General features: G+C 48.2%; 8 protein-coding genes across 8 annotated transcripts; 4 read left to right on the forward strand and 4 right to left on the reverse strand.

Annotated features, from left to right (window-relative positions):
* Positions 1-247: 247 nt before the first annotated feature.
* Positions 248-3,521, reverse strand: K444DRAFT_647939 (Dbl homology domain-containing protein; the record flags this gene model as incomplete). Its single annotated transcript, XM_024885406.1, has 8 exons — positions 248-1,128; positions 1,210-1,434; positions 1,540-1,771; positions 1,828-2,046; positions 2,090-2,296; positions 2,356-2,670; positions 2,718-3,301; positions 3,494-3,521. The coding sequence occupies 8 exons, from the start codon at positions 3,519-3,521 to the stop codon at positions 248-250; spliced, it is 2,691 nt and encodes an 896-aa protein (XP_024728921.1).
* Positions 3,522-4,172: 651 nt separating this feature from the next.
* Positions 4,173-5,382, forward strand: K444DRAFT_621145 (26S proteasome non-ATPase-like protein regulatory subunit 9). Its single transcript, XM_024881835.1, has 4 exons — positions 4,173-4,403; positions 4,451-4,523; positions 4,575-4,924; positions 4,974-5,382. The coding sequence occupies exons 1-4, from the start codon at positions 4,227-4,229 to the stop codon at positions 5,103-5,105; spliced, it is 732 nt and encodes a 243-aa protein (XP_024728922.1). The 5' UTR covers positions 4,173-4,226; the 3' UTR covers positions 5,106-5,382.
* A 323-nt stretch (positions 5,383-5,705) lies between these two features.
* K444DRAFT_621146 (ras-domain-containing protein) lies at positions 5,706-7,199 on the forward strand. Its single transcript, XM_024881836.1, has 6 exons — positions 5,706-5,759; positions 5,854-5,980; positions 6,101-6,193; positions 6,247-6,400; positions 6,450-6,655; positions 6,703-7,199. Exons 2-6 carry the CDS (start codon positions 5,912-5,914, stop codon positions 6,832-6,834), a joined length of 654 nt encoding a protein of 217 aa, XP_024728923.1. The 5' UTR covers positions 5,706-5,759; positions 5,854-5,911; the 3' UTR covers positions 6,835-7,199.
* Positions 7,200-9,691: 2,492 nt separating this feature from the next.
* K444DRAFT_602714 (uncharacterized protein) lies at positions 9,692-12,015 on the forward strand. The gene is made up of 4 exons (XM_024878739.1): positions 9,692-9,998; positions 10,131-10,242; positions 10,328-10,836; positions 10,884-12,015. Exons 1-4 carry the CDS (start codon positions 9,799-9,801, stop codon positions 11,827-11,829), a joined length of 1,767 nt encoding a protein of 588 aa, XP_024728924.1. The 5' UTR covers positions 9,692-9,798; the 3' UTR covers positions 11,830-12,015.
* A 1,498-nt stretch (positions 12,016-13,513) lies between these two features.
* K444DRAFT_669685 (uncharacterized protein) lies at positions 13,514-15,893 on the forward strand. The gene is made up of 2 exons (XM_024887547.1): positions 13,514-15,604; positions 15,723-15,893. The coding sequence occupies exons 1-2, from the start codon at positions 13,630-13,632 to the stop codon at positions 15,794-15,796; spliced, it is 2,049 nt and encodes a 682-aa protein (XP_024728925.1). The 5' UTR covers positions 13,514-13,629; the 3' UTR covers positions 15,797-15,893.
* A 730-nt stretch (positions 15,894-16,623) lies between these two features.
* Positions 16,624-18,321, reverse strand: K444DRAFT_621149 (uncharacterized protein; the record flags this gene model as incomplete). The annotated part of the gene is made up of 3 exons (XM_024881837.1): positions 17,894-18,321; positions 17,713-17,838; positions 16,624-17,658 (listed from the first exon to the last, which is right to left on the reverse strand). Coding segments are annotated over exons 1-3 (949 nt in total), but the record flags the coding sequence as incomplete, so codon positions are not given.
* Positions 18,322-18,730: 409 nt separating this feature from the next.
* On the reverse strand, positions 18,731-20,332 carry K444DRAFT_473317 (ATP-NAD kinase; the record flags this gene model as incomplete). The annotated part of the gene is made up of 1 exon (XM_024872905.1): positions 18,731-20,332. A coding segment is annotated over one exon (1,602 nt), but the record flags the coding sequence as incomplete, so codon positions are not given.
* Positions 20,333-22,133: 1,801 nt separating this feature from the next.
* K444DRAFT_621154 (uncharacterized protein) lies at positions 22,134-23,537 on the reverse strand. Its single transcript, XM_024881838.1, has 3 exons — positions 23,299-23,537; positions 23,080-23,237; positions 22,134-23,025 (listed from the first exon to the last, which is right to left on the reverse strand). The coding sequence occupies exons 1-3, from the start codon at positions 23,486-23,488 to the stop codon at positions 22,621-22,623; spliced, it is 753 nt and encodes a 250-aa protein (XP_024728928.1). The 5' UTR covers positions 23,489-23,537; the 3' UTR covers positions 22,134-22,620.
* Between the last annotated feature and the right edge of the window lie 38 nt (positions 23,538-23,575).

The raw sequence follows: 23,575 nt of genomic DNA on the forward strand, positions 1-23,575 counted from the left end.
CAGCTCCTTCACGTGATGTTATCTTCAAGCCGTCAACGTGGGACCAAATTCCTTTCGGCGTAGTGCGTGCATTAATATCTGGATGTTACTGCACTCCTGCAAGACAATATATACTCGAGGACCGAACCCGAAAAACTTGCGCAAGTCGCCACAGCTTGTGGCTCACTAACGATAATCCAACGAAAATCTATACAACTTTTCAACAACCATCTACCGAGCCGCTCAAACCAGTTCAATGCCAACACCTTCAACGAAAAAGATTTCGGAGCCCTTCAGCGACCACGTTCCTGCTCATCCCCATTCCTTTTGACTTCTTCCACTGCTTCTGTGATGCTGGGGCGGCCTGCGAAGACTGAACTTGCGGAATATTTTCCTTTTCTTCAGTCCCCAGATCTGTCACTGTCGAGAGTGGAGTTACCCGACATTGGTTCACACTGTTTGCACTCGAAGTTCGCAGCGGAGGAGTGATCATTCGCTGCCCGTCAGGGCCCCAGCTGGTCTTGACTTTCAAGGTTGCCAGCCGCCTTAACTTGCTTGTGGGACTGCCGTTTGCTCCAGAACTCAAGGCACGTGGCGTCTCAAAGGAGTCTCTCTGTTGAATATTCTCCTTCTCGTCCTGTATGACTGACAATCGAGATCTCGTCGGGTCGTCAAGGTCCTTGCATTGACTTGGTTCGCTAGAATTGTTTTCAGTGCGGACCGGAGTGGCTTTTGGTAAGTCGGTCTCGCTGGACTCATCGTCTTCTGCTGTTTTGTGCAGGCTAGCCATACTGCCTGATCGTTTTGTGAAATTGCTAGCAATACTCGCGACACTAAGCTTCCGCATCATAGAGCTGGCCGATGCGCGAACGAGGTGCTCACTCCGAGCTCGACCTGTCATGCCAGGGTAGGGCAGGATTTCCCTTGTCCACACGTCTGCTAGAAGTGCTTCGAGTCGGATGCGATCAGCACGTGACGGAGCGAGGACCGGGATGCGGTTGGTCGTGAGAAGAGACTGAGATCTGTTGATTGAAGCGGATGATGCCGATTCCTTGAATGCATTTGTGTTTTTGATGATGACTTGGCAGAGACCTGACATTGGTCCTACTGTAGTTGCTCTGTGGATCGATATTCTTCTGGCGACAGTGCCTGTTAAACGTTAGTTGTCGATGTCCAAGTTTTGGGCCTCCCATATTCTAAATGCAGAAGGTAGATTTTGGAGCAACTTACCAGGCTTTCCAAAAACGGTACCCATTGGCTTGATTGCCAATGATAGAGATGTGTATAAAGCTTGCTCTCCCGCGTCAAGACTCTGTCTAGAAGAATGATCTGCTAGACGGCTTCGCCACTCAAGCTCCTCTTTCGGTGAGCAAGCGCTCATTGTGACCTCGAACAATTGGTGATCACACTCGAATACCAACTTCCAAGAGAATGGCGCCGTATGACATTGCAGCCCTACATTCAAGTCAAATTTCAACATCACAATGAGTGAAGCCAATACGAAAGTCGCTCGGAAGAGAAACACATTCAAAAAGCTGTCCTGAAATGAAAGGGACGTACCTCTGCCATTGTCAACCTCCTCGACACTAACCTCACACAATCCAATGCAAGCTTGAATTGTATATATCTGCTCGGTCTTGGCGGTTGATGCAAGAATGAGAAAGTCGCGGTACAGGAGGCATATCAGATACTGGCCATCTACGCCGTCTCGAGTCTGCCATGAGACATGGAGGACACCACAAAGATGGATATGGCCGAGTGCCCGTACGGAACTCTTCGAGCGAGCTTCAGGCTGCATGCTAGTCAGAACGCTGATGGGGTGGGATAACTTTTAGCTGATTTACGTACCATGTTAGGGAAACCCAAGCGGTCTTGCAAGAGCCAAGATTTCTCGATTGTAGCCTTCATACGCGGGTCGTCCGTTGCACGATTAATCTCATTTGTTGCTTCTCGGAGTCTGATGAGAACATTTTCGATTTCCGTATGAGAATCAGGACAGTCACAGACTGGAGTTTGTCTCAAGAGCTCTGCGAACAGAAGAGGATATCTGCACACTCTTTGAATTGGCTGTCTGAGGTCAGCGAGGGTAGTCCAATCTGAGAGAAGTTACACTTGCCTTGACCAACAAATCGCCAATTGTAAGGGCCTTCTTTGACTTGTCATGTTGGCTGTTGATAGAAGCCAGTGACGATGCCAGTGCTTCAAGTCCTTTCTGATACATTTCCCATTGAGGCATGGTTCGATAGGTGGAAGCTACGTCTTTGATCATGAGTTCGTATTTGGCACCGTATTCTTCGTAAACAAAGAAAAGATTCATCTACACCGGATTTCATAAGGTCATGCACCAATATTGTGTTGGTGCGCATGAAGTCATACCTTTTTGCCAAAGACCCTTGCAACTTCGGCGGCCACCTTGGGCTCTGCAGTCATTCCGGGAATCTTCTGAAGCCAAGTACCACTCTTGTGTTCAGGGACTGCGTCAAGGCTTCGCCATCTGTGGTGACCGTTTGGTGACCCAGGCAATGTTGACTCGGCAGAAATTGGCTGCGTGTATTCAGAGTGGGGTACAACACGGTGGAGGTCCCCAAGCAGCTCTTCGTGAAGCTCAACAATTTCATTGAGATTGCGGTTGATCGAAGCTCGAAGGTTCAATGAAAGAGTGGGAATGGATGCCATGAGGGTCACATAAACCTGGCAAAGGTCAGGAATGTCGAGAGAGAGAGTATAGATTTTCTTACATTCATGAGAAACCTGACATCAGCTAAGTAGCTTTCCTCTGTGCTGATGATCTCTTCGAGCACTCTACGGCGTTGTAACAGTCGATTGGTGACTGCTTGATCAATGACAATGCCTCGGGCAATGTATGAACTGTCCTCCGAGAGACGTCCAACGTTCGAGGCCTTGCTGCTACGATCTGTTCTTTGCTGCCGAGAAGAGACGCCGGTTCTCCTAGAACGTGGGGCAACACTGAAGCTGGCAAGACTAATGCTTGCGCTCTTCACAGCTGTGACAAAGCCAAACGAAGATCCGGAGGAAGATTTTTTGTGAGCAGATCTTTTCTGGGTGCCTGAAGGGTCAAACAGCTCAGGGTCAAGCATTGTGCCGCCCATATCACAGCTCACGGTCTTCCGCCTCTGTGTTCCTCGCCTTTGTAGGTTTCTCATCCACTTGTTGAATGGCCGTTCTCCTTCCAATGGCAAAGATCGGTTGACGAAAGCCTCGTCCAAGGAGAATCGTTCCCGATTTGGGGTACCAACATCTTGCGAGTCCTCCGCATTGAATGACAACCCTAAAGCTGTTATGTTATCCAAAGTATTCCATCCTTCATACTTGTCGCTGCTCGTGGATGCTTTCTCGTTTGTATTAAGGTCGACATCGTCAAAGTCTTCCTTCGCTGGGTCGGTTGGGTCCCTTTGACTTGATGGAGGAGGAATCGGGGTCCCCCAGCTTGTCTTTCGGGGAATGTGCAGGGAGTTTCGATGCGAACAAGTAGGGGTTGAAGTTCCAAAATCACGGTGAGGGGTGGTATCGGACAGAGCCATGATGTGGAAGCAAGCAACCAAAAGAAAATGTGATACAAAGTGATCCAAACGTCCAAGATGTCTCGGCTCTTCAAATGAGCGAGACTGATTACAGCATCGAATAATGCTAAGCAATGGAAGAATGGGATTGTAGAGACCAAGATTGGGAGATTCAAAAAGAAAGGAAGCTTGAGAAGGAAGCGACTAAGTCATAATAAGTGCTAACGAGGAGGAAGGAACGGTGCAAGGTGCTGAAGCCATCCAAGAATGGAAGGTGCTCTTTCTGGGTGGCCTAAGAGAATGGAATTTCATATTGATAACCATTTATTCTATATCTCTAATCAGTCAAGCTGAACTCACACGGAGTTCAGGAATGTCCAGAGCTCATGCATGGCTCCAAAAATGAGAGGTAGTTAGGAGTACGCTCCCGCCAAATCATTTTAGGAAACAGAAGCGTAACAGTCTTAAACAAATGAGCAACGAGAAAATGAGGCAGGTATCCTGAAAAGCTGAAATCAAAGTGAATGGAGTACGAAATTGTTGTGCAAGAGTGGAAAGCCATCTGGTGCATTGATGTACCGGTACGGTGGTAGGTGTTGTTTTATGGTCACGTGAATCTATAGTAGTCATCAACCCCGCAACGCGTCCTCCCGCAGCCTGCAGATACAAGGCTGCGAACACAACTGGAAATCGTCGCAGACCTCTTCAGATCTTGTGCCTCAAGACATGGGATTACCGCAAAGAATGGAGAATCTACACGCACCTACGGTTCCGTCAGGACCGACTTCAGGGCCTGTGGTCACGAATGGAATGCAGACAAGTGGTTTGACCTTTCCACAGCTTCAAGCCAAGAAGGACAATATCGAAGCCGAGCTCAGAGCTTTGGGCAGTGTGCTGGAATCGGTAGGGAGCACATCTGCGAGAGATATCTAAGTACTTATCGTAAGCAGCATGGCGTCGATATGAATACAAGACTCATCACCCCGGATGGATTCCCTCGAGCAGACCTCGATGTCGCGCAGAGTATGTGGCCCTGGATCTTGTATTCCAGATCTGCTGCTAACAAAGGTCCAGTTCGAACAACGAGGTCCCGGATCATATACCTAAGAAATGACCACAAAGCCCTCATGACCGTTATCGAAAAACACCTTCACGAACATTTTGCGAGGTTGGCAAAGGAGGGAGCGCAGGACGAGCCCATCGCAACCGGCGGCCCAGCAAGTACCGACATAGCATCATCGTCATCACAAGCTCCTCAACCCTCAGGACCCCCGTTTGCGAAGGTTAACAGCGTGGTAACAGGAAGTCCTGCCGAATCTGCTGGCTTGAAGGCTGGAGATGAGATCCGGAATTTTGGATATGTTAATCACACAAATCACGATGGTCTGAAGAGGGTGGGAGAGTGTGTGCAGGGTAATGAAGGGGTAAGCACATTGCCTTTTCGAGAATAGGTCAAATACTGATGCCTTGTAGCGGAACGTTCTTGTGAAGGTTTCTCGACCTACGAGTGGTGGTCAACGGAGACAGGAGTTACAACTGACTCTTACGCCACGTCGAGATTGGGGTGGCAGGGGTCTCCTTGGTTGCCATATTCTGCCACTTTGAAGGATCGATGAGTTGTGGCATTGATAGCGCCTTGTGAGATCTTTGGGTATTTCTAGAGCGATGGTGTGTTGCATGGAAGGCGTTCGGGTCCAAGAAAATGCTCTGGTTGAGCAATAGATACAGGTAGAGGGAACAATAAGCCCGCATTCTGCCAATATTTTTGATGGTCCCAAACAGTGAACAGGCCTCATGGTGGACAGAAACAGCGGAACTGATTGTCCCAAGTCAAGTTGGAATATTTTAGATACTTGTCCACAAATGTGTCCTTGAGCTCAAGCACTTTTAAAGTTTACTGCTTCGAATTTTGGGAACTATCAATTTCTAAATTGCTTAGTCCCTCCTTCCCAAAGAACTGCGAAATGTCCAACGTAGGCTTGGAAAATTGAAAGTGAGTTTCGCTTTTTCTGTCTACTCGCAATGCGAGACAGGCTTTGGAATCTATGAGTCAGGCTTGATGTAAACGTGAATCCTTTGAATACAACTGGAGTCGAATCCACTGCTCGACCGGTGGCGAGATTGGGCTGGCGATCGGTCACGTGCTCTCTTTCGGGTTAGCGAAATTTTAGCTTCTTACCGCCTTCCATCAAAACATCCGCCGCAGCTTCTGGAGAAATCATACTCCTCCACGTCTACAAACGAAACACCGCGATAAAGGTACGGCACTCCTACGCCAACCCATCCTGATCCTCATCGACATATCGGCGACGTCGTCTGTTCCTTTTACTTTTGCTAACAAGCTTTATCGCAGCCTTGATTCGACTCGGCTCTGTTTACCTCACCATCAACTTCCGATTACAATAAACAACATGGCTGAAGGCGCATCCGCAGTTCCTACCTTCAAGCTTGTCCTTGTCGGTGATGGAGGAACCGGAAAGGTATGTTGGGTCGAACTCGTGGACGTGCTGCTGCTGGTATTACTGGGGGAGATGCCATCGCCTTCATTCCAATACTGGTGGCGCATGTCGAATACTGATCCATCACTAACAGCTCGATAGACCACATTCGTCAAGCGTCATTTGACTGGAGAGTTTGAGAAGAAGTACATTGCCACTCTTGGTGTTGAGGTTCATCCTTTGGGATTCAGCACGGTATGCCGATCCAAGCTCTCAACGACAGGTGAATGTGACTAACACATCTGCAGAACTTGGGCAACATCCAATTCGATGTCTGGGATACCGCAGGACAAGAGAAGTTCGGAGGTCTTCGTGATGGATACTATATCAACGGCCAGTGCGGTATCATCATGTTCGACGTCACATCCCGTATCACATACAAGAACGTCCCCAACTGGCACCGTGCGTAATTCCCCTGGATCTGAAATCTGCATTTGCTAACTCCCTCTAGGTGATTTGGTCCGTGTCTGCGAGAATATCCCCATCGTCCTCACCGGAAACAAGGTTGATGTCAAGGAGAGAAAGGTAAAGGCCAAGACCATTACTTTCCATCGAAAGAAGAACCTTCAATACTACGACATCTCCGCCAAGTCCAACTACAACTTCGAGAAGCCTTTCCTGTGGTTGGCACGCAAACTCGTTGGCAACCCAACTTTGGTTAGTAAACCATTTGATATCCATCTGGCCATGACTAACAAGCCCAGGAATTCGTCGCTGCTCCAGCTCTTGCCCCTCCCACCGCCACTGTCGACCAAGCCCTGTTGGAGCAATACCAGAAGGAAATGCAAGATGCCGCACAAATGCCACTCCCAGACGAGGATGATGCCGATCTCTAAATCCGCACGAGCGTCATTTCGAGGTTTCGGCGACCACTTGTTAGGAGCATTTTAGATCGTTCTTTTTTCCGGCGATATTTGCATTGTGTCAGTTGGTCTCACGGATAGAGGAAGATGGACAGCGACTCCCTCTTTTCGTCACGGCATGGATAAATCTCATGCGAGCAGCGAGCTTGTGAGAGGGTGGATTGGGATTATTACGAGCGATGAATACAGATCTCGTGGCGGCAAGAATTTCACAACCGTGCTGCCATCTCCAGCCTCATGTAGCTAGACTAAGAAAAAAGCCATTAGTTCCTTTAATTGGCCATCGGCCTTCAGCAACATCAAGGATGCCGAACGGTGAATTACCGTCAAAGACGAACAACCTAACAAGCGAGTGCAGCTGTTTAGAAGCCTATCCCGTCCCCCTAAGCTGTGGTCAAATATTCAACCCGAAGTCGGTCTTCCCTGTACGATTAATATCCCCAAGACAGCTAAATTCTGAGACTCAAACATATCCCTTGTTTCTCGGAGGCAATTCTCCCTCTGTGAGCCTTGGTAGCAAGTGTTAGCCGAATAGACTCCTCGCTCATCAATATCACATTGCAGGCTACCGGTGAAGCAACGTTGCCGCTTGATTAAAGAGGTGTAATTGTTCCAATCAGAGCATTTCCCCCTTGTATATCTTCTATCTTGCAGGATCGTTGTTTGCTAAAAAAAACTTTCCCTTGACCGCGGTTTCCTGATGCATAACGACGGGACTCTGCACATATGAGATGCGAAGAGGATCGGTTTCTTTAACTCCAGCTGATCTCACATTGCCGCAACATCGGCTTCTGTATGATGGTTCCTAACGTGACACCCATGCTTGATAACATACTGAGGGGAAATACTAGCCTCATAACGGCATGGTGGAGAAGTATACCGCCCCCTCAACGTTTTGACCTTCCAAGTGTTCCCAGGTCCAGCCATTCTGCAGGTGAGGTCATTATTTATGAATGGCTCGTTGACATCAGATTCTTATCATTTTTCTTGCTCCTCGATACAACTGGTCTAAGATGGGGGTTTTTACATCGTCCTTACACACCTTGATCCATTTGTCATATAATCTGCAAGTGCAGGCAGGTAGAGCAGAATCTTTGCCATGGCTGCTGCTAATTATGCCGCTAGCCTTTATACGCCTGTTTATGAATAGATAACTTTGATCGATGGCACTTCATAACTCCCGTGCAACAAATTATCAAGAGCTCCGGCACCCTTGAGCTATAAAGTGGAAAGTCTCCATGGCACACGAATGTGCCGAGGAATCAGAGCTAACTAATTTTAGTGACTGGAGTATTTGTGAGCAGCTCCTTTGCGGGAACACAAGGTAGACATCCTGTAATCAACGCCACGACTTTGGATATGACGGAATTGGCAGTTGTTGCAGCCTGACATGTGCTCCATCGGTTCAAAGTGCTCTTGGCGTAAATCTCAATTATGCCGAGTCCGACAATAACGTTTATTGTAAGTAGTATCCCCTTCTCCCACGAAGTCTCACAATGTTTCATACACAAAGTCTCGACCCCACTCAAGCAAGAGCATTTTCTGACTTCCCTCCCACGGAGATGCATTCCAACAGACTGGAGATTTTGTGTTCCCCAATTTTTTTAGAAGATCTCGAAATGCCTTTGAACCACAGCGTCAGAGTGCATCTTTACTACGGTGACGCAGATTACATTTGCAATAGGTATGCAACCCTTTCAGATACCGTGCGGATAGTACAGCACCAATGGTGTATAATTCCTTTATACTGACATTACCGAAGGTTTGGAGATCAAGCGGTCTCACTTGTAGTCAACTATACGCATACGGAGGACTTTGCAGCTGCTGGATGCTAGCAATTCGTCGTTAGCGGCACGGAGTATGGCGAGGTCCGCAAGTTTGGAAACTTTTCTTTCCTCGAATCTATGAGGTAGGTCTTGCCACTGGTTCTTTCTGGAAATTAAATACCAGGATTGATCACTGACCACACGAATAGGTAGGGCACGCAACCCTATTATCAATCAGAAATCAGATGTTCAGGAGAGTTCTATTATGATTAGACGTTGCAGATGGAGACTTGAGAGTGTCCTCAAATTACTCAAGCTCAGGGCAGGCAAATGCAACTCACACTGAGCTATTTGTTGCCTTACCATCAACAATGAGTCCTTCAGTTTCCAGCTCTACTCTTGCTATTACGAGTGCGCCAGCCCAGTTTGGTGAAAACATTGGTTCGCTGCGTCGCATGTGTAGAAGGGAAAGGTTACAAAAGCCCAAGTTTCCGGGGTCCTTAATGCTGAAAGATAGATTGGACACGAGGCATGCCAATTTCTAGACCAGCACAAAGGACAAAGATCTTAATACTAGGTTAGGATAAGCAAAGATATAGATATGTTCCCTTTGAAGGATTCACAATTAAATGGCACCAGTTCTTCATAGCAGCCTGAAATATTGAACCCCTGAACTTTCTCATGTATCGTTTATAAAATAGAACAACTTTTTGCCTCCAAAAGATTGGGTGATTCTAGAATCCTCAAAAGATGTTGCTTGAACTCTCGGCCAAACTAAACCACTAAGTGATGATTTTTAACCCAGTTTGAGACCACAAAAATGCTACTTCAAGGTCAAAAAACATTTAATTTTGGCAAGTCTGGAACTCCCCAGATTTTCAATAATCAAAGGTTTAAATTTTGATTTCAAGATATGTGTTGCTGTGTCGATGGTTTGCGGAATAAATATTATATTCGCGCTGGATCTGGAAAAGCGTGGCGCCAGGGAAACTCGAAGCGAATCGCGGTCACGTCAACGCGGTTTGATCGAAGATCGCCCGCGAAGCCCATTTCCATATCACAACATTCTTTGGGATTGCACACTCCGAAACAGATTCGAATTACCTTGAGATATCATTCCCTACTGAAACACTTCATTCAAAGCATTGGAATACTATGAATATCCTCTACAATGAGTGACGCGACTTCACATCTACCACCCCGCTCGTCTTCGGCTGCACCCGTGTCCGAGGGACAACGAGCAGACTCGAGCTCGGGCGAGGGTGAATTCGACACGTCTTTGGATCAATCTACAGAATCTGTTGGGAGAGAAGAAAACACGGACGATTTTGGTGGAAGGGCAGACAACAAGCAGAAGCGGAAGAGGACCAGGTATGTATGAGGAGTTTTCATATCTGTCGGCGCGTCTCAATTCAAGCTTTGGCTTGTCCAATTCATGCATATATGGGCAACTGGAGTTTTGGAATTCTTTTAGGGATCATTGCTAACGTTTTCATCTTCCAGCCCCCAAGACCAAGCTATGCTCGAGGCCGAATATAAACAAAACCCCAAACCGAACAAGGCAGCGCGTGCAGAAATAGTCGAGAAGGTGTCTTTGAATGAGAAGGAAGTCCAGGTCAGGAAATATATATTTGAGACGCGGCTGGTTTGCAATCAGACGCGTTCATAAAAATGTACTTTCAGTAGCTAATGGGTTACAGATATGGTTCCAGAACAGAAGACAAATTAATCGAAGAAAATCACGGCCACTTCTACCTCATGAGATCGCAGCTTTTGGACTAAGAGGTATGGCCGCACTGTCGTCTGATCCCGCGTCAAATATGGCATTCAGCAGCAGTCAAAGTGGAGGAGGGGACTTCGAATCAAGCTTGCATCAGGAAATGATTGGTAGCCAGGAGGAGACCGGAATTGGCCAAGACGAAGCGGAGGTTTTACTCCTAGAACCAGCGGCGGAACTCTTCAAAGTCTCGAAGAAAGAGGAGGTCGAAGCTGTTACGTTGGATAGACCTACTTTCTTGCCACCCCTTCTGAAGCGTCAGGTTTCATCTACGACCTCAGTTAATGAAAGCAGCTCTCTCCCAACCACGGAAAGTGTGATCAAGTCATTCTCGTCTACTCCAGGGTACCTTGCGAACCGCTGGAGCTCTATCAATAACTCGATCTCAACCCCGGCATCATCTCAACAGCCCGCTTTCTGTACCCCTCCTTTGTAAGTGATCTGTTCCCTCTCCAAGCGGAAGTCTTAATATGTTTTAGATCCAATGCAAACCAGCCTGCTTCATGTCCTGAGCGACTTGAGTCAAGCAATGCTACTCCATCTTCTCGGATGAGACTGTCACTGTCTCTAGATGGCAAGGCAGAACTCATTACTGGCCCATCCCCTCCCCGCCCATCTTCTGCTCGTCCTACCTCGTCATCGGGAGCTATGTTGCAGAAGATGCCAGGACTCCAACGGAGTCACAGTGCACTTCCATTCGCTCGGGTTCCGTCAGCCATCAGTGTGATTCCCCCATTTAAGCCTCGTTTACCTACCGGCCGATCGAGAGATGCACGTTCTTGGGAGTTCTGTTGCGACCCCGAGGCTCAGGACGAACTCACCACCCAGGCTGAGAACGAATCACACGGCTCAGCTCTGGCGGCAATCAGTCTGATACGCTCTGCCAGTAACTCCGCCCTCAAACAAAATGCCAACAAACGAAACGCGCCGTCAGTCAAACCCGATTCCAGCAAGCATGGCAAGAGACCAAAGCTTGGTCGTGGAATTTCAAGTCTTGCAAGACTTCAAAATCCTGGCAAGATATCCTCGAAGCCAACACACCAGCCCTCAGGCTACGCCAAAGATGGCCTGATGCACTCGCCTTCTGGTGATTCGGATAAGGAGAATTGGATGCCATATGAGCATGGAGGCAACCCTCGGCGTCGACCTCTACCGTCCTGCAAAGCAGGTAAACAACAAAATCCGCGAGCCATCCTAGGTGATAACTTCAATGTTCCCACACACGCAGTCGACTTTCCAGGTGGCAGACATCGGAATCGGAAATCCACAAAAGCTGTACCTGAAGTGTTTGAGGATCAGGAGAATGGAGGCGTAGTTCCACCAGAGGTAGAGCACTTCATGCGCGGTGAAGTCAGTCCGAGCAAGAAGGGAGACCTGGATTGTATCCAAGGATTGTTGTCGTTGAGTCAAGGCAATTGGAGATAGTGGAGCAGACAAAGCTGTGAGGTCTGGGTATGGTATAATGTTGGAATTAGCTTTTGCTGGGCTGCATGGTTGGTGTTGGGATTATGGCCCATGCTTCTCTGTCGATTTTTATTGCCCGATACCATGACTAGAAATGCTGATGATTCACCAGAAGATGATATCTCAAATGTACATCCTTCTCTATCCATTGCGATTCCTGATACTCCATCGGTGCAGTGGCTGTTCTTGCGCCTAGTTTGGCATTCTCTCATCGAATTTCTTCTGCTTCGGTACAAAATAATTTTGCTTGAAAAGCACCCAGCAGGATTGAACTTGACTATCTTGCTGGACATGATTACTCCTGAATAAGCTTGCATATTTGCTTTCATTTTCAGCCATCTTTACAGCTCATAATCTTCAATTGAGGTGCATTTTGCAACTCTATGGCCAGCTTGGACCATTAGCTTTCATTTCAGCCAGCTTCGATAACTCCAATGTTTCTTTGACAGTACCAGTTTATCTTTCGCACATTGCTTTGGGACATAACCACCCTTTTCGCCCATTTCTCTCATAAGTCCCTGCTTTCCACTCGTCTTTGCACTCCACTTTCATTCGAAATCACTTCTTTGTCCATCTTTCATAATTGCTTATTTTCTGCCGGTCTTCGCAACCCGTCCTTCAAACATTATCACTTCCGTTCTGTCCATTTCTGCAAGTCCTCGTTTTCTGCTGGTCTTCGCAACTGTTCCTTCACACATTATCACTTCTTCTACGCCAGCCTCTCGCAACTCCCTATTTTCTGCCCATCTTTTGTATCTCACCTCCGTAGGTTGTCACCTGTATACTCATCTTCCATTCAGCAGTGATTGACTTTCAGGTTGATCCTCGGGATTGAATATTCTTTGCTTTCAGAACCCTTACTCTCAGCAACCTTCACCCTTGAATATTACGTGGTGGGCTTGGGTCTCTATCACCATTATCCACCACAATCTTTGGAGATTCGTCCTACTTCTTGGCAGGATTTACTCTCAACTGCCCTATCCTGCTAGGCCATTTGGCTTCAGTGTCCTAGGCTAGCTGAGCCATCTATCTCTACTTCCGACAACCCTCAGAATCCTGCACGTCCCCCCTTGCCAAGGACATCTTTCTTCACCCTCCTAAACCATATTGGACCCTGACTTTACACCTGAGTTTGACTGCTCACACCAGGACTGGAACATTCTGCCTTACCTTTTTTGCCACCTTCAGCGTTCACCTTCGCACCGGCAACAAATTGGCAGTCGGATATTCTTCCTAGGCAAGGACATTTGCATTACCGTTCTACCTCGCCTCCGCTATGGGATTTCTTTTGGCAACTAATTATTTTCCCTAGGCAAGGTCGTTCGGCTTTAGAATACCACATTGCCTTCGCAACTCACCTCCTTGGCTACCGAAATTTCTTCCAAGGCAATGTCAGCGTCCTTTCACATTTACAACCACCTGGCAGCATTTAACAACCGAAACTTCTTCCTATGTTTCGACATTTAGAACCAACAACTGCGACAAAGTAAACATTGACCCTTACCTCTTATGCCGAACTATCCCCCCTATCTCGGATATTTGGCATCATAGCCTCGGACAAAAATCGACATCGATCTCCCCGTTTGTCTCGGGTATCCCGTCTGATCCCAAACAGTTGGCATCACAACCTCAGACGACCCCTGATGTGACTTCTACTTCTCGTCTCGGCTATCCCCACCAACAAAGGACATCAGTATCATTCTCCTAGAACAACTTGGTCAATGTTTTTCACTTGACAAAGGGATCTTTCAACTATCAACTATGGATACCGATCCTGGGCCGTTCGAAGAAAGTGACTGCGATTGTAGTGCTGCCAACACGGATTACCGATCCTTCAGCATGGCTGTTGCTTCTGGTACATTAACTACGGGAGATATTATTATTCGTCAACCCCATTCATTTCTTCTCCCGGATCTTACTTTCGTGGCTTCTCAGGTCCAAACACGAATTTCAGCGGAAGATAGTGGTAAAGATAGCAGTGGACTCGAAATCGAGGGCGGCGGCAGAAATCCCGGGAGGGTGGAAATTGAGGGCGACCATAATGGGGTCAGCGGTTTTGAGAAGCACAGTGGAGTAGCAAGGATCGCTACGGAAATCTCTACAATGAGAACGGTTACAAACTACACACCTGGTGCAAGAGCCGAGGCCGAGAAGGGAGATGAGGGAGAGAGTGAGCTTGAGAATAGGGGTGCAACCGAAATGAGAGTAATGGAAGATACGAAGAGGATTGCAGCCACGTGGAACAAGACACCCACGATAAGACCAGCAATAACAACGACAATAAAGACTTCGACTGTGAAGCTAAATTACGCAAATCTCTCAACACCAAAATATAGCAATAAGTCCTGGTCTTCAGAGGATTCCAACATAGGAGGAGTCATGCTGAACTCGCTAAAGCCCCGTGGTCGCCAAGCGAGCTCGCTTGTCTCCACAGCCCCTATCCGACACGAAATCGTCACCGGCTCGGAGTGGAGAGTACTTAGAGACCAGAGCATCTCTCCCACCAACGATGGAGATATGCAAGATTTGCCCAGTGCCACACCTCCTACCAACCATAGAGTAAAACAAGACTCATCTAATGCAGTCGGTCATACCAATCATCGAGTTATATATTACTCACCCGCTGTCGTCACTCCTAGTAATAGCCGAGCTATACAAGACTCACCCGGTGCCGGCACTCCTAGCAATAGCCGAGCTATACAAGACTCACCCGGCGCTGTCTGCCCTTCTAATAGTCGAGTTATACACAACTCACTTAGTGTAGTTGCTCCTACCAACAATGAAGTTATACAAGACTCACCTGGCTCTGTCTCCCCGGCCCCTTTGCACTTCCACCGCAAGTCCCGCCATGCACAGCATGACAATCACCAATCAGTGACTCCTGGACCTTCCACCTGTACCAAGACCCGCAAATACAAGCTCTTGCACACCCCTGATACACCTCTTACACGCCGCCAGAAAGCAGAGCCCGATATCGAAGCCCTCACCGACAACCTCCAAAACCTGACACTTCGTCGCCCGACCCCTTGGGTCTACTCTCCCGCAGCAGTTCGAAAGGCACTCAGCCAATGGAAATACGATGAGCAATGGATGGAGAATGCAGAAAGACTCGAGGCAAAGAATCGATTCCGAGGCATCGACCTGAATTATGGATGGAACAGAGCGGCAGCAAATCTTATTAATTCCACGAAAGATGCCGCTTGGGTTGCACCCTACTTTGAGGGGGGACCGGAGATGAGGATGAAGATCACAGAGGCGTTGAGTAGGTTCAGTTTGTGGTCGCAGCTGGAGCCTATTGAGTGGGATGCGGAGGAGTTGAAGGGGATGTTTGACATGGTTTTTGTTGGGGAGGGATTAGGTAATTCTGGGTGGGCAAGAAAGCCGGGCAGTTGGTGGGGAACGAGGAAGAAGCTATTTGATGGACATAGGGGCAGAACCTTTCTTGAGGAGCTTGATCTATGGGTGAAGGAGATTGAGGATGGGCGGGAGAAGTGGAAGCAAAAGAACAAGGGGAAATTGTTTGCGCTTGGAAGCCTGAAGCGAAAGACGAGCAGTGCAAAGGCGCAGGTCGATGTTGAGGGTGACGGACGGAGAAAGAGAATCAAGATGCCAAAGACAAAGGCAGAGCAGGTGATGAGCGAAGAGTGGCGTGCAAGGAGGAGAGTACAGGAGAAGAATGCAGGCAGGTGGACGGATGGGACATTGAGAATGGACCGGATGTGGGCAGCGTTCCATTGTAGGTGTTGGGGGAGAAATCTTTTCCTATTTGCGACTGTTCCATGAGTTTTTCTTAAGTCAATGTCCTCTCCCGAAACAATCCCAATTGAGCAATTGCTGACTCCCCGGTTACCTAGGGGTGTTGAATACGGACGATCCGAATCACTACCTTGACCGGCTATGGCCAAAGGAAATTTTTACACGCTCTTAGTATTAGACTTGGGCGGGCTGGGAAAATGGCGATGAGTTCAGCAGATGGAGTGGGCCTGATTTTAGCCTGATCTTAACAAAATATCATTAATCCAAACCACCTTAGTACATTGACAGACTTTGAGCGTACCTGATTTTGAGGGGCAATGGCCATATTACAGCGACCTTTCTTGATTATCCACTGGATGTCATTGTTCTCGCGATAATTGGAACATTGTGTAATATTTTTGTGCCCTCAATATGCTTATCTCCGCGGAACATTGAAAAGTTTCATTTATTCAAAAGATTCAAAGGCTCCAGGAACATTGTGGCTTCCTCTCAATCCCAAAGTCCTACCTTTTAATAACAGTAGGCAATATCAAGTTCAATATACCGAGAATCAAGGTATATCACGGTTACTCTATACCCTCAATGTCCAGTATTTATAGAACATTGCGTGACCATATAATCTCGAATGTATTAAAGCTCAAGGAACAATGGATGGCGACATGACTTGGAATGCAGTTACATTTAACATTACGAAGGCGACGGGCGTTGAAAATCGTCCATTTGCAGACTGCGTGCAAAATTGCCTTGTGCGGAAAGTCGCACTAATCCCCAACGCAACGCAACGCCCAAAATTTTCTATAAGAGTTTTATATAATAGAAAAATAGTACGTTAATCATTTCCAAGAATTTTATAACGATTAAAGTTTGGGAAAAAATTGCGAGACATTTATAACCGCGTAGCCCCTAGACTTCCCAAATTCTCGCTTAGCGAGTTAGACGGATTTTAATGCTCACCGCATTCGTAAAGAAGTGAACTGTGCAGCTCGAACGCTCCAAAATCTTAGGAATACTGAACATTGATATTCCCTGGATATATCAAGATTCCGTCCGGGAATACTTAAATGCTTGTACGAGAACTTTGTATTCTTATATAAGCTTACTGCAAAATAAAAGTTCTGCCAACTGCCGAGGAAAAGTTAAACATCCGCCAGAGAACTTTGTAAGAGGATTTCAGTATCCCGATGTGTCTTCCTTTCCCAGATCTCTCAAATACAATGTACCAGCTCCCTCAGCTAAGCCAAGAGTATGAACCATGTGTTCCTCTTGACCTTGAATCCAGGTCCATCATGTCAACGCACGTGTATCATTATCCTTCATCGTAACTATTTTCCTAATCCCTTCTACGGCTTCAAGGAGACGGATCTGGTTCTTCTCTTCGATAGGCAAGCTAGTATGGAAAAATAACTCGAATGACTTCAATCCCCTAATAGCCTTCAGTGCAACGCAGTCTGTGATAACCTTGAGTGCACTCTCGTCGACAGAGACACTCTTTGCTGTGCCCCAACCCCAGGAGTTGTAAGGCGGGCCACGATGTATTGTCGAGTGCCAAGGATACAAGCCAAGGTTGAGAGTAAAGTGCTGTAGATTCTTGCAGCTGGCAATCATCTCGAATGGTCTTCCACACGCCCGGGGTGATTTGTCATCGAAACACTTCTTGTATATTTGTAGATTCAGATCCAGTTCGATAGTGCGGATTGCGTCCTTGTGCCGGGGATTAATGACCCACAGATAATTCAGCATCGTCGACGGGCTGGTGAAGGAGAATTTTCGGAACTGGTAGAGCAGACCACTGCCAACAACGTCTACATAGGCCTGTCGACTTAGGAGATAGAGTGCTTCCGTTTCTTTCGAAGCGTTTCGCCAGTTGCGGTCATAGAATTTACTGCCTTTCTTCCACGGCGTGATGGGTGATCCTTTCTCAGGACCGACTGTCCAATCGTCGATCACATGCTCGTAGATTCTGTTGCGACACTCGATGGGTAGTCTGAAGAATCCGGACTTTTGCGGTGATATAGCCTGAGCCCATGCGAGAGACTGTCATCCAATATTAGCTAGCCGTTTCGAAGTCGATCGAGTGCAGAGTCTTACATGAATTCCGACCTCTGGCTCTGGAAGCTCTTCGCATTTGACAAATTTTGGTTTCTTCCGGTTATTTCCCCAGCCAGTCACCCGGCTCTTGGTCGGCTTTCGTTTCTTTGGAGGTGGAGCTTGTGGCTACTTGCAGTCAGCATTATGGAGCTCTCTTTGCTCCGACATGGAAGCCACGTACATTGAAAGCATCGAAACTACCGACTTTCTTCCAATGCATTTTGGAGTCCCCTTCGCTTTGCTTTCGTTTGGCTGGCATCTTGATGATCTCCTACTCTGTGATCCTGGTTTTGGGTCTTGTTAGTGGTCTCGACTTGTTGTGAACCGCAAGAGGTCTGCGAAAGCGACGAGGTCAAATAACTTCAGGTCAATTTTCGAAAATTAAGGCCAAGCCGGAAAATGCCCTCAAAGTGAGGTTACCTAGGGTGTAGTGCAACTTAGGTCCCGCCGTCAGGCTGAAGCTGGTAGTGAACTACACTTGGTTCTCTGGGACCCGAGCCTTTCAGTGGTTTAGCGTGGTTCAGCTCAAACGATTGCAATAGATTCAATGTTCAGAAGCTACTGGTAGCACGTAAAATGTGGTCTTGGAGGCCAAGAAGATGATGCGGAATGGAAAATTCGGATTAGGCTCTGCACGAAGTCACTCACTCGCGTCGGAGTTGCTTCAGCCTTGTGCGCGCAGGCAGCAGCGCCTACAAAAATTAAGACTCACGGGCTGCTTGCCTCTCCTAACCCGCTCAGAACAGTCTTGATTGGTCTGTTTATTTCCCGATGTAAAGTGGGGAGCCTCAACAGTTGGGACAGGGGCACAAGCAATTCATGAACAACTTCAAACGATATGGAGCGTCATTAGCACTGGACGAGCCAGCAGAGTCTTGTATTTAATCGTCTCGTCTAAAACGCCTTTCCTAGGGTGAACGCCACCAATGCATCCGCGAATGAAATGAAACCGAGTTTCAAAAACCCAGTGACCAGCACGGAATGAAAGCGTTGCAATATGTGGATAACTCTAACCCTCGAGCAAGCTCATGGCCGTTCGAGGAGGGCTAGCACTATCGCTGCAATCTTCGCTTGTGCCGTACGCAGAATCGTCAAAATCAATGTCCCACTCATCGCCTTGCTCTTCGTTCTCTTCCAGACCGTCCCATCCTTTCTGTGCTGCACCTCTGGTGTTCCATTTCAGAGATGTAGACACACTTTCGAACCATTCCGAACCAGATTTCATTACGGTAGGGAATGGGTATTGAGACGCAGCGATTGTGATATGATCACCTTGCTTGAGCTCCACGCGATTTTTGCCGTCAAAGGAGCAGTAGGCTGTGGCACGGGAGTTGCGAGGAATAGAGACTCGAAGCAGAAGACTGTCCGAAAGAACCATAGGTCTGAAGGAAAGGGTGTGTGGGCAAATTGGGGTAAGAAGAATTGCCGGGATATCAGGGTGGACAAGAGAGCCACCCGCTGACAGAGAGTAGGCTGTCGAACCAGTTGGTGTGGCGAAAATGCAACCGTCGGCCTGGACTACGGTGAGGAGTTCGTTGTCTCCGTACAACTCAAGGTTTGAGACGTAGGGAGATGGTCCACGGTCAATGACAAGCTCATTGAGAACCTCAAATTGCTCGGCCTCTTCCATGTCTTGACCGGAGACGCCACCTTTGTAGACAGTGCATGTGAAACGCATACGCATGCTTACTCGCATGCCATCCTCTCCCATCACCTTGTTCAACTGCTCTTTGAATTTGTCGTATTCAAAGTTGGTCAAGAATCCGAGGCTGCCGAGACTGAATGACAATATTGGGGGAACGATCCCTTGGAAAAGCCAAGACGTGAAGAGGACAGTGCCATCACCTCCAAGGGTGAGGACCAGGTCAAACTTCTCGGGTTGGTTCCGACACATCTCGGGTCTCCAGTATCGCAAGAGATGTTGTAAGCGAGGATGCGCCTCCAAAATATCAGCAGCACCAAACCGTTTCGACGTCTTGAGTTTGGCATCAACGTAGACAGTAACACCAAGCTCGGATCCGTATCTGGGAGTGCTCATAAGCCACATCGCAAGCTCCTTCGTCAAGTTGACCAATTGATTGTCTCTCGCTTTAGTAACGATCATGACATTACGGACCGCCCTTTTCATTGGACGACGTTGTAGTTGTTTTGATATTTCTCGGACACCAGTAGCCGTTGCGAGCAGCCGAGAGTGGGAAATCCATTCGTTCCCCTGGATCTCTTCGAGAACTTTGTCGATGTTGAGGACATCATCAAATCGTTCGTGATAGAAGCAGGGCGATTGTAGGGCAGTGAAACGAGGAGTTGTTGGGGTTCCGGCCCTGTCCGTGAGGCTTGACAAGGCGGCCGACAGTTTTTGGGAGGAGGCAGTCCCAGGTCGATGCTCCATCTGTTTATGTGCGGCAATCATGCTGGACAAGGATAAGTTTTGCGGGTTGTGATTCCTGCCAGCGGATGCCAATGCCTTTATGATTGTTTGCCTGGGTATGGACTCCACGGACAGAGCGTTCTTGCGGTGCCCGAAGGCAGGCTTAAATGAAGCTGGAAACACGGGTGATGAGGGAAGGGACGCGGAGTCGTTCGGGGAATTCTGTCCTACTGTGGTAGCAGCAGAGAATGAAGATTCGGAGGGGTCATTGTCGAGGTCGTAGGGGTATCTCTTCGTGTTCAATGCGGTGAGGGGATCCGGGGCGTGTTCACGGTGACGCTGGAGCGATTCTCCGTGAGAGCTGCTTTTCAAGTCATTAGGATGTGGTGTTGCAAGAGACTGCGCACCTGCGGACTCGTAAGGTGGAGATGGTGGGGATGCCTCATTAATGGAGGCCAAGGGAAGAGTGTGAGGATTGGTCAGAGCAGGGTGGTGGATCGAATTGGAAGTGGGAGAGCGAATGTCAGCCATTTCGATTTTCGAGGCCTACACAAACGGGCCGGTCGGTCGGCAGTCGGGATTTGCCAAAACAGTAAGCGCAGGGGATCGGCGATAAGGTTAAGCTATCCGAGCACGACAGTTACACTGCGCAATGTCCGTGGGACAGAAAATCTCATGTGACGTGGTGGCTCTGTATCAAAAATGCGAGGCAAGACGAGGCGATGCGAGCGACCGTGAGGTGTGTCCGAACGGCAACTTGCACTCGTCGCCCGGGTAGAATCTCGTTGTCGAGCTTGGAGTCGATTCGATCCCGCTTTCTCGAGAGCCGAATTAGATTGCGGAGGATTTAATACCTGGGGAAGTCGGGTGATGGTGCACTGTTCAACCAAGTCCGAGTCAATGGGCTTTATCCGGCACAATGGGGTGAACTAGAGAAATCATTGGGTACGTCAGCTGTGATTCTATGCGGCATTGTGATGAGGGGGGAAGTATTGAGTGAGGTTATGAGAAAGAAGCATCTTGCATCAGATCGGTGATGTGACGTGCTGTGTGCAAGCCACGAACGAGGTACATGCACTACCCCGCCATCAAATCAACTGCCACATTGACTAACACGGGGCCTCATGTGCAATCGTTCTGGGAAAGACATGGGCCAGGACTCCAATAAAATTGTCCGGATGCAGGAGATGAACTCTACTCACTCGACGAAGCGAAGAAGGTTTGATGCAGGATGCCGTGTGTGATGATCTTCCTTACTCGTCCACAGAAGTAATCGTGTATGCAGGTGAAAATTTCTGAGATCGGCGCGTGTGCGGTGACGAGTGTGGTGACGAGTGTGGTGACGAGTGTGGTGATAGTGATAAGCTTTGCAGCCGGGACGAAATGAGGGTCTTGAAATATATAACAAGAACGTAGCAAAAATGTTGGAATTGGATGGCGAAAATGGTATCTCCAGGTACTGTAAAAAAAGGGATGCTTGGTCTATGGTCTATAAATCGACGCCGGAAAATGCAACAATAAAAGTCTATGTGCGAGAAGTGTGCATGGCAAAAGCAGAAAGTATAAACAAGGTGCAAGTAGGAACAAAGTGGAAGCACAAGCTACCGGAGCTCTGCTGTGGAAGATGATAGCCGGTGCGATGGGTCTGGTGAGGAAGTCGGGAGGACAAATTTGGACCCGGACTCGATTTTGTCTTATAGGAGGCGCCAACCTTGGTCTTAGGCCCTTGATCTTCGATTTTTGTAGGCGAGTTTCGATGTGTCGTCGTCTCAAAGATCACGGGCGTGACAGGCTAGCGTTTTCAGTGAGTGGCTGGCGACAAGTATCAGCCCACCAGGACGAGTGCAGTGGTGCACAGTGGCGGCATAATGTTTGGAGTCGGGTGGCCAACAAGCGTTGGGTTTATGGGGGACCCCCTTTAGGATAATAGCTCCGGAGCATCAAACGTAGTTGGAGCTTCGTTATCACTTCCATCTGATAAGACTGAGGCTGGAAAAGCTTCAACGACATGGAGGCGGCAGAAGTCCAGCCTAGATCTCAAAAATAGGAGGCAGTCACATCCTGAATTTGGCCTTGTGTCAACATTTTCCCGCACATCACAAAGGCGTCGCTAATCCTCGATGTTCATTGGGTTTGAGAGCTGATGAAACTTCGCCTCAAGTCAGGGGTCCAGGTCTCCAAACAGCCCCACAGCACTGACTACTTGTTACAGCCTAGTCTCCGCGGTCAAGTCCCACGACTTTGCTGCTCGCGCTATTTTTGTAAACAAATTCGGGGAACAAGGGTCACTCTGTTGGATTCACGGTCCGATCCTTCAGAGGCGGCTATTTAAAAACATTGCCGCCGTTGAAAGATCGTAAGCTTGGCATCAATGCCATAGCCCCTCATCATCCAGTCCCCCACGACTGCGGTTGCCTCATTGTACCAAACACATCCCGTAGAATGACCTTGCCCCTATTGAGGAAGTCGGCCGCTGCCATTGTACCAAAGGATCGTGAAACGTTTGAAAGCTGTGGAGATGATAAGTGTTGCTAAGTCGATCATTCTTTCCAGTGGAGATCTGCGGCAACTTTTGCCTGGAGGGTTGATTTGACAAACAGTTGCGTTCCTCCTTCCTTCTTGTCCATCATTTCATGATCGTCCGACTGTTTTGTTTCATGGCAGCATGCTGCTTTTCCAGCTTCATAGATTTCATCCCAATCGCCGATTGTAAAACTACCCTCACTTTCTGCGACCAACAGGTCGCCCTGAGAAGTGAAAGCCAACACGTGGAGTGAATCTGCGCTTTGGGATTGGATGAGGGTTGGATTTCGAATTATTCTCTTGGCGGTTCCGTCGGACGTAAGAGCAAGTAAGACCGATGTCAGAGTAAGAGAGAGGGGCATCGAAGCAGACAACAAGGCTAGGATTGAGGTTTGAAGAAGTGCGGGGAGAATAGGTAGGTTCTGGATCGATTGGGTCAGATCTCAATCCAATTGACCGGTAACATATGCAAATACCGAAGCTGCTTGTACCAACTTTGACCCCGCATTTTCATTCTCTGGTGTGCTCATGATCTGTAATGAGACCTGAATTAGGGTTCGCGGGAAATTCTGAATGAGGATGATTTGGCGGAGGGTGGACTGCAGGATAGATTCTAGATGTCGCTCCCGCGTACCTAAAATGAGACAGGTGAGAGCATGTCCACATAGGAGAAGCTCGAGACTGGAACTACGGACCTCCAACTCCAGCCGCAGGCCGTACGATCACATCAACAACTGCTTCCTCTGGCAACTCGTCTCGTCTTTGCACTTCGAGAGGGCCATTGACTGCGCCGATGACCGCGTAGCCATTCTGTGAGAATGTCGCGGACCCATCTGCGCGATGCAGATGAGATAGAATCGCCGTAGGCTCTGCTGATGGTGCCATGATTGTTAATAGCTTTTGTATCTTTTTAGGAGTTTTGACTTGAACCGTGAATCAAACATTGCAAGTTGCTCGCGGAACTTTTTATGG

This window comes from Hyaloscypha bicolor (assembly GCF_002865645.1).
Source record: "Hyaloscypha bicolor E unplaced genomic scaffold K444scaffold_182, whole genome shotgun sequence".
Taxonomy (NCBI): Eukaryota; Fungi; Ascomycota; class Leotiomycetes; order Helotiales; family Hyaloscyphaceae; genus Hyaloscypha; species Hyaloscypha bicolor.